Below are 10000 nucleotides of genomic sequence, written 5' to 3' on the forward strand. Positions count from 1 at the left end.
ACTAGACGGAGCTGGGGCAGCTGATAGCTAGCTTAGGCTTCTCGGCGAGTCTCCCCTGCATTGATCCATTGTGTTAGCCGGCATGCTTTCATCGCTTCCGTGCTCCTAGTTGGCCATTGAGGAACGTGATGCCCTACGGGGGAAAACATTGGATGAAGATGGTTGGCTAGTTGAGGTCGTTAGCATAGCTTGCCTTGGCCAGACTGGGGAAGAACCAGTCCTTCTCTAGATAAGAGAAAGTAGCAGTACCTATTTTCGTCAATCGTGCTATAGTATTTATACTAAAAGAGGTATAGACGAGTACCTTGGTACCTTTAATGGTTGGGAGGATATGGAAGCACTTCTTCGACTATATTGCTCATGTTCTGAACTCTATTTCTCCAGGAGACGACTTATAGAAAAAGTACGCCCTATTGTTGACAATGATGATGACTTAGTCAAGTTGATCTCTTCTTTTATCAACTTACCATTTTATGGTAATATAGGCGTAGATATCTCGCTTAAGACTTGCTGCTATTATGAAATATCATTAGTGAAAATACTATTTAATATTATTTTGGACGATATTGATAAGTTAATCGAACTACGATTACCTGAACTTATATATGTTCGTTATCAAAATTAGATATTAATACCTATATTTAATAAAATAGATTCTAATAATCTAATTAAACATTTATACGAGATATTCCATGAATGCAATTTACTTATGCCTATAATAGAACGTGCTGTTAGGGGAGGGGATCGTATCTCTTCTTCATGTCCATGTGGATTGATTTTCATCAACAATGATGGAGTTATAGATTGTTAAAAAACAGGATCTATAATGAGTAGGACGACTTACTTTTTGGGAAGAACCAGGGTGGCAGGATTAATGACGGGCAGTGTGATGAATCTAATATAGCCTTCACTTCAAAGGCGAGGCCCCCTAGCGATAGGGGGGAAAGAAGAGTGGGTATGCGGGCTTCTTTCGCTTGAAGCTACGGGCTGGCTAAGGTAGCTCCCCTACTTCTTTATCCAGGCTGCTTGGCTTGCTCAGCGAGAGACTTGAGGTTTCGATCCTTATAAAGTTAGTTTTCCTGATGTAGTGAATGGAGATTCTATCTTTAAGGTCCATCAGCAGTTCCAGAAGTAGCACTTTGGTCCAGGCCCCGTATCAATAGGCATTGATGTTGGCTAAAATCTTCAATTCTTTCTCCTTTGAGCCTATGTTCATTCAACCCCACCCCCTTTTTGAGTAAGGCTGGAAAGAATGCCCGCCAAGTAAAAATAAGGTCATGCTTCCCCCAACCATTCAAGGAAAGGCTCGACGAAGGGAGGGTAAGGAAAACGCTTTCGGAGATCGTTATTTGTTTTTCATCGAAAACGAAGAAGGTTAACGTAGTCAAGCCTAGGGTGCGTGTTATCTGAAGGGAACACGCTTTTTCGACCGCGGTTCTATGATTGCCGGGCCTCTCCTCGTTCCGCCCGCTGGCCTATTGGGATAGCATCGTTGCCTGCTCTTTCTAATAAAGAATTCCGGCTCGGCCTGGGAAAGCGCTGGCAAAGAAAGGAAGGGGTCCATGTAGCTGCTGCGTCCGCCCCCTTCTTAGTCAATGGGGCAGCAGGTTCGGCATCTACTACAAAAGATAGAATCCACTTTAGATAACCACACCTCTGCTAGGCAGCGTGTGGAATGGCCGAGAGCGGACCTTTTTGGATATATAATCCAAGTCGAGAGTAGAGTTACGGGAACAGCCGTCTGATGGAAAACAACTTTCACGTTCGGTTCAGAGAGCACTTTTTTCGTTGAGAATGATTCGTTCCCTTTCGTGTGAATTCCCCAACGGCGAATTAAAGGGCCCTATCTATTCCATCTCTCGAGCCTCGAATAAAAACCCCCTCCCCTTCGGAATCCATATCTCTTTTGACTCTATATATGTGGGCACCTGATATCTATGAGGGTTCACCCACCCCGGTTACAGCATTCCTTTCTATTGCGCCTAAAGAAGAGGGACACCTTTTGCTGCTCAAAGCGCAGCAGCAAATGCTATTCGTACAGCGGTAGATCAAGGTATGCAACGAGCAGAAGTCATGATAAAAGGTCCCGGTCTCGGAAGAGACGCAGCATTACGAGCTATTCGTAGAAGTGGTATACTATTAACTTTCGTACGGGATGTAACCCCTATGCCACATAATGGTTGTAGACCTCCTAAAAAAAGGCGTGTGTAAAACTAAACATTGAAGAAATTTCAAGAGAAATAAACAATTCAATGATAGAATCAAATAATATTACAATGGTTCGAGAGAAAGTAGCAGTATCTACTCAGACACTACAATGGAAGTGTGTTGAATCAAGAGCACTCGCTTTGTCTCTTTAATTAACCTTAGGCAGGCTCCTTTCTCATAACTTAAGGTTGAGCTCGCTTCCCAATCGCTCCTTGGAAGAAAGAATTACTTTTGAAGAAGCCGGGCTTTTCCTTTCTTGGTTGTAAATAAGAATAATGAAAAGTCAAGTAAAAGGGATTATTCGACCGCTTTAAGCTTCCTTTACTCCAAGTTGATAACGAATCGAACCCATTGTTGTAACCTACTTTTTTCACCCCCATGAAATGTTTTTTCGTAACTCTAAAGTATAGTAATGGATCTTTGAGAGGGGGAGAAGTTACAACGGACAGTTCTCAGTTCGCTCAGCTTATCACATCTTAAGTAGCCTTTAGAAAGAGGGAACGAGGATACTTTTTACTGGGCTTTGATATTAGATTAGATGGCAAGGAACAGAGCGCATACGGACGTTCCTCTGGTTGGCCGTCCAAGGTAGATTACTGACAAACCACGAAAGAAAGCGAGGCCTTCTGACTCCATCGGACAATTGCGACATCTAATGTTGCATGCATATAAGGACAATTTTCATCCAATGTTGAATCGATGACCTATGTATAGTAAAAAGTTTTTTTGAATTCAAAAAAAAAAAAGACAACTCCTCCCACTCCACAAGATGAAATGAGAGCTGGAATGAGCTACTTCCATGAAAGACTCAATTCGACTCTAACTAATATTAAAATCGGCAAATCTCGGGACGGGAGGAGAAGGGAATGATAACTTGATAAGGGTGGTTTGAAGGTCTTCGAACCTTTCTTGCTTGAAAATGATGGAATGAAGGAGGAATGGCGTCCCTGCGTCAGCAAAGTGATCATTCAAAGAAAAGATTCAACATGCTGCTTTTAGAGCAATGAAGCGTTAGTGGAAAATGGAACAGTTCTCTTAAGAGAGGGGAAAAAAGAATAAGGAATAAAGTAACCAACGCTTGCCACGCTTTTTCATTCACGATTGATTATTCGTTATTACTCGTCGATTCTTCCCCTCGTTCCTTTTCTCTTGGGCATCTCACTTGGAATGCGAAGCATGATTTGAAATCGTGTACTAAAATACACTGAATACTAACTCCATCTCGATGCAAGAAAACTACAAACAACCTCTGTAAACAGACGTTTGTTTTCTTGGACCGGCGCTTGAAATTCGTTATACTTGACACACTATATAAACAAATATAACAAGTGTAGCTTTGAAAGCAGCAAGGAGTGATTGCCAACTTGATGTGTCCGCCGATAATACAATCTTTCTCTCCTATCTCTTAGCAAAGACAAAAAGACGGGGTTTGAAAAAGTTGTACGATTGAAAGGCGGAGAAGCTAAAAAGTCACTAAGCAAAAAATCCCGACTTTCCTCAACCGGGCTGATGAGGCCTGCTATGACAAGGGATAGATAGGCACCACCTCTAACAAGGTACTCCTATGGCGATATACATGCCCTCTGGATACGACTCAAGAATCAACCATTATCTATCTTCCGTTTACCTTTGTTTGAGCACAGGTGACTCTTGTTAGTACTTTATCAAAAAAGATGTACATAGTAAAAAGGGTACGGTCATTACGCAGCAATATATCTTCCCTACACCTAAAAGAAAAGACCACAAAAATTATTTTGTTTTATGACTATTCCATATTCGTCTGCTTTATATCGAGTGATCATTTTGAAGAAATTTCAGTTATAGATAAAGGAGATTCTTGGGTTTTGTCTCTCCTGCTAAGAAATAATTTATTCTTTAGTTTCTTTTTCAAAATACCTCAATTGGTACACGCAAAAAATAGGCTAATTCAGCAGCTTTTTCTTCAATTTCTCGTGGAGTCAAATTCTCATCAGTACGAGTCAAAGGAATGGCCCCTTGGCCTCTTATTTCCATATAAAGAACCCGACGGGCATAAATACCCTCTTTAACTTCTATTCGGACGGACTGAATATCTTTTATAAGAAATCGGAGGAAGATACGACGATTTTTTCCAGGAAATCCCCAACGAAAAATAGACACTATTCCTTCTTTTCGATCGAATCGATCATAACCACTACCTACATTCCAGGAAATTGTGCACCACAAATAGGAACTAATAAAAAGACCTTTTCGGAATGTCAACTAAGTATCGTAAGTAAATTGCTCCCGGCTATTCAATCATTTGATAACCAGAGTCATTCTTTGATAAATGATCACTATGAGTCAGACTCAATAGAATTTGATCCATCCTTTTTTCTATCGTTAAGGTGGAGAACTGAACCAAGAATTCTCTTTCTTCATCATCAATCGAATCACTATTCGCGATCCAGGATTCTATTTTATCATCAACCAAATCCCCGTTCACGTTTTTTCCTTTTCTTATCAATGAATAGATCTCTTTACTTGTATGACTTAGATGTCTCGTCTTTCTCGAAAAAGTGATTCGATTGATGGGATTTGGTATGATACTTATGAGATCGATGAGATTGATATTCAAATATTTCTTCTTAGAGCGTATTGATTTGACCCCATAAGCGGGACCACCACCCAATAGCATGTTGCCGCCAGAAGCGTAACCCCTTATTTCTTCTAGAGAATTTCCTAATTGTTCCAGAACAACTAGAAAGAGATTCTTTAACCAGAAAGAATTCGGTTCAGATGTAGGATACCTATCCAGAAGTTTTCATCAATGTTGTTGGATGATAATTGGAGGGTTATGTCTTGGGCCATGCCATGGGCAGACCATGGTGAGAGAACAGGTGGCTTCTATGCATGCAACCGAGACAGCAAAGCAAGAGGGAATGGTTAGCTGTTCTCATTTCCTTATATTCAAAAATCCTCCCCGGATCGAAAAGAAAAGCGAGGTTTAAGTCCGAATATAAAGGAAATTGAAAGTCCTGCTGGTAATCGAAGGCAGCGGAGATAGATCCAGGTCTTCTAGGACTCAATCCCCCTTTTTTCGGTTGTGTATTACCGGGTTGACGATAGACAGCGGGAAACGAATTGGAAAGGTGCTCCAGATTGATTATACTACCTCTTATGCTGAGCGCGGTCGTTATATTCGATTGTGTGCAGAAGTTGATCTTACTAAGCCTCTTTTATCTAAGTTTCGTTTAAATCGCACTGTGTGGAAAATGGAGTATGAGAGCCTGAATATGATCTGTTTGAATTGTGGCAAAGGCAAATATGGCCTTTACTTTTTGATGATAACTGTCCGCTAGTTTCAGGCCAAAAGCAGTGAAAGATCCAGGAGAAATTTGTCCAATAGTAACAAATGGTGCCTCCACAGGTTGACATCCGATCCAACCTAGTAGTAAGCGATCCGCCAAAAGCAACCAAAAAATTCCTTGGTGAATCGGGCGAAAACTTGAACTACGTACATACATATTTTTAAAAAAAGGTAAAGCCAACAGACATATAAAAACGGGTGCTATTGCGGCTACACCTCCCGCTTTGTCAGGTATACTACGAAGAATGGCATAGATCGGTAGGAAATACCATTCCGGCACAATATGAGGCGGGGTGGGCATCGGATTTGCAGGTATATAATTATCGGGATGCCCCAAAACATTAGGAGCATAAAAAATCCAAATAGAAAAAAAGATAGCAAAAGCTACCCAACCTACTAGATCCTTTACATAAAAATAAGGGTAAAAAGATATTTTATCCATCTCAGAATGTACACCCAATGGATTATTTGATCCATATTGATGCAATGCGGCCAAATGAAGAAGACTGGCACCTACTAAAATAAAGGGGAGTAAATGATGAAGACTAAAAAAACGATTTAAGGTGGCATTGTCCACGGAGAAACCACCCCAAAGCCAAGTCACTATGGTATCTCCTACTACAGGTATGGCGCTAGCTAAGCTTGTAATTACTGTAGCTCCCCAAAAACTCATCTGACCGCGCTTTTCTTGCGTATTCTTGAGAAACCAGCGGTTATATAGAGATGGAGGAGGACCTGTTTGGGAAGTAAGAAGCCGCTTTGACATCTCTTCATCTGTAAATAATTCTCGATGTGAAAACACAGAGACAAAGGGCTGATCTTTGAATAGGAAAAAGAGTGGATCTGCAGGGTCCCAAATGAATTGGCTTATTCGAAAAAGGCCTTCTTCTTTGGAAGATCTATCTCGTGTCTGGTACTGATGTTAAGTCATGGACTGGTTTATTCAGCCCTTTTTCTATGTGTTGGTGTTCTATATGACCGACATAAGACTCGACTTGTTAGATATTATGGAGGTTTAGTGAGCACCATGCCGAATTTCTCTACCATTTTCTTCTTTTTTACTTTGGCCAATATGAGTTTACCTGGTACTAGCAGCTTTATTGTGGAATTTCTTATCTTAGTAGGAGCTTTCCAAAGAAATAGCTTAGTAGCCACATTAGCGGCGCTTGGGATGATTTTAGGCGCGGCCTATTCCCTTTGGCTATATAATCGTGTGGTTTCTGGGAATTTAAAACCCAATTTCCTCCATAAATTCATAACATAAAAAATATCATTAAAAAAGCGTGAGCCGTTATTAAAACATTATAAAGTTGATGATTCCCACCAAGAATTTGATCACCTTTAATGTACTCGGTGTCTTGTTTCTGTAGTGGACCAATTCGTTAACATACCACCGAGCCATTTTTTATTAACATAATGACATCGAGCCCTTATTGCAGCCCATGCTACTGAATCAGCTGCTTTCTATGAAGGAAGGCATGAAGAACGTCTACGTATAAGGACATCGTCTATTTAGAGGCTCTAACTAAACAAATGCTCGCAGGGTGGAGTGAACGCTTTGTTTTGCCCGCATCCAGGAAGAAGAAAAGTCTGAGAAGAGGCTATCCTCGGAAACATCCAAACCATGCAAGTCTTCTATTCCATGAGTCAAGGCTCTATCCCTCCCCTTCGCGAGTAGCTAATGGGGCACTTCTTTTTCTTTCTTTCTTGCTAAAAGTACAAATTTGCTCTTTGTTCGCTCAGTGATTGAAGTGGCTCTCCTATTCTTTAGTGAAAAAAGGGCCATTGACTTTGTCTCTCTCTTGGTCTCATTCAAGTAGTCTTCTATTGAGGGACTGTTGTTAATATCCCCCGAGTGGTCTGAGTTATGAATTCCTCTTTTATTTAAGGGAATCAGTCATGGAATACCCCTGCCTGGCCTAATGCTGATCTTTTCCCTCGGCTTAACTTAACCCTAAGTCTGAGTGTAGGCATGATCTTGGTTTACTTGTCGATCTAATTCCTTGTGTTCATTCTGTAGTGAGATCTAGCTCTTGCCCGGTTCTCCTTGTGTATCAGCATTGGCCTTTGTTTTTATTCTTGTAGGGTCCATTGGCTTTGCCTTGAGGTATCCTCCCATCTCCGTATCGTGAGAATGCTTTTTCCTTGAGACTGTGGAAACTGCTTAAGAAGCAATTCCTTCCTTTTTGTCTTCGTTTTCTCTTTACATGATGTATTGAGCCTACCTTGTATTAATAACACTTTGATATAATATATTATTTACATATGGTGAATACATTTTTGAGACAGGTAGAGGAGTTGTATGGAAGGTTCCACTTAATCTTAGTTTCGTTCCTAATGAAACTACTCAAAGGAGGAATTGAGTGCCATCCCTACCAAAGAGGTCTTACCGCTCCGTGGGAGGCTTGGATGAGATAAGTCCTATAATCGAGAGCGTTGGAGGTTAGGTCGGGATAGCTTCCTCCCACCCGAAGGGGAAAAGGAAGAATCATTCACAATAACCCAAGCACAGACACACACGGCAAACAAAACTAAGACAAAGACAAACAAAGAAGAACACAGACGGAGAAAGAGTGGAGTATTTTTCCTTCTGATCGTAGATCTTACCTATACGTCGGATATGTCTCTTCTCTTTAGGTTCCGAGTTGTTTTTGGACCTTTTAAGTTTAAAATTACTAAGCTAGTCAATCAACTATATAGCTGCTTTACTTTAGAATTGGGCTTTCTATCGGTTTTGCTAATGTGCCACTCCATGCAATGATCTTTTATTTTAGCGCTTTTTCCTTAGAAGATAAGCCTTGCTTCTTCTGGACCATAGCATAGCAAGGCCTTCAAGGCTGTCCCCTCTATCCATATCTCTATTTACTGGCAGGTTGCAGATTACAATGTAACTGTATCAGTAGCTGAGTCAATCGAAAGAAGGGCTTCTGAATTAGCTGAGGGAACCGCCCAGCGATTCCTCTATATCAAGAGTGGGCTCTGCCGTAAGGAATAGGATGTCAAGACTTAGATAGATATTTTTGCTGTAAACACAAGAAGTAAACGAACAATTTTGAGTTGGGGTTCCTTAACTTAAGTTGACTCAATTACATCGACCCTCTTCTTAGGGAAAAAAAAATGGGTGGGAGACAAAGAAAAGATAAAGTGGGGCATAGCATTATTCGTCTTCGAAGCTGTCTTATTCTAGCCATGAGCAGGTTTCAGAGATTGTCGCCAAATGTAAATTATGGAGCATCTTTGAAGGCTAAGTAAGCTGGTGGACAAGCGGATCAAGAAATGATGTAACCAGGGGGTTGTCTGTCCATGCGAGGTGATTCTTCCGGAGAGAATGTAGATCTCGAATATCCCGGCTTTTCTCAGAAAGTGGAAGAGACAGGCTGGGAGAGGGAAGAAGAGGGGCCCTCATTCCTTCAAAATCGTTGGATCATAGGGTTGAGGACCTATGAATACGAATCTTTCTATTTACTCTTAATGCCTCGCTCTCTCTTGAAGCCTTTGTAGCTGTTCTTGGACGCTAGGTTCACCAAGTGGATTTTGAAAGAAAAGTTGTTGGCATAGGTGTGAAAGGTATTCGGGTGCCACCAGCTCTTAAGCGCACCCATTGGCATTGACTGGATCCAAAAGACTTCCAGTTTCGTGAACGTGTCCATGGGATTGGATGAATACACGGGAAGTCCAGAGACCTCATTTGGCATTGTGTGTCTTCCTTAATTGCCGCACTCGTCTTCTTCCGGGTGATTTTCATAGAATATGCTCCTGAGTTGTCTTCGAGTGGGCCAGCATGTGATCTAGAATCAGGCACGAAGTAGCTCGACTTCAAGAAGAATGTGGGATACCCGGACCCTTGCCCATTGCTGCAGGTTGGATGGGAACCAAGGCTCTTCTGACAAAAGGAGAGAACACTGAAGACTTAGGCGGCTTAAAGCGCACCATCTAAAGAATCCTTTAATGTGAGCCCTACCTACCTATTTTATTTACAAGACCAGGGAAGGTTTTTTATTGCTTTTGCTGTCAAATCACCGATTATACCTCTACATACATGGTTACCTAATACTCATGGAGAAGCGCATTACAGTACTTGTATGCTTTTAGCTGGAATCTTATTAAAAATGGGAGCATATGGGTTAATTCGAATCAATATGGAATTTTTACCTCATGCTCATTCTATATTTTCTCCTTGGTTAATGATAATAGGCACAATGCAAATAGTTTATGCAGCTTCAGCATCTGCTGGTCAACGTAATTTAAAAAAAAGAATAGCCTACTCCTCTGTATCTCATATGGGTTTCATAATTATAGGAATTGGTTCTATAACCGATACGGGACTCAATGGAGCCATTTTACAAATAATCTCACATGGATTTATTGGTGCTGCTTTTTTTTTCTTGGCAGGAACAAGTTATGATAGAATACGTCTTGCTTATCTCGATGAAATGGGCGGAATTGCTATCCTAATGAAAAAAA

At 41.0% G+C, this 10000-nt stretch overlaps 1 protein-coding gene across 1 annotated transcript in view; it reads left to right on the forward strand.

Annotated features, from left to right (window-relative positions):
* Positions 1-8653: 8653 nt before the first annotated feature.
* LOC124930202 (NAD(P)H-quinone oxidoreductase chain 4, chloroplastic-like) overlaps positions 8654-10000 on the forward strand; it is a 1734-nt gene continuing 387 nt past the window's right edge. Inside the window, exons 1-2 of the mRNA XM_047470561.1 lie at positions 8654-8755; positions 9523-10000. The exon at positions 9523-10000 is cut by the window's right edge and continues 387 nt beyond it. Of these exons, the coding sequence (XP_047326517.1) occupies positions 8654-8755; positions 9523-10000 (580 nt within the window). The remainder of the gene's footprint in view (positions 8756-9522) is intronic.

The sequence above is a fragment of the Impatiens glandulifera genome, chromosome 3, assembly GCF_907164915.1.
Source record: "Impatiens glandulifera chromosome 3, dImpGla2.1, whole genome shotgun sequence".
NCBI lineage: Eukaryota > Viridiplantae > Streptophyta > Magnoliopsida > Ericales > Balsaminaceae > Impatiens > Impatiens glandulifera.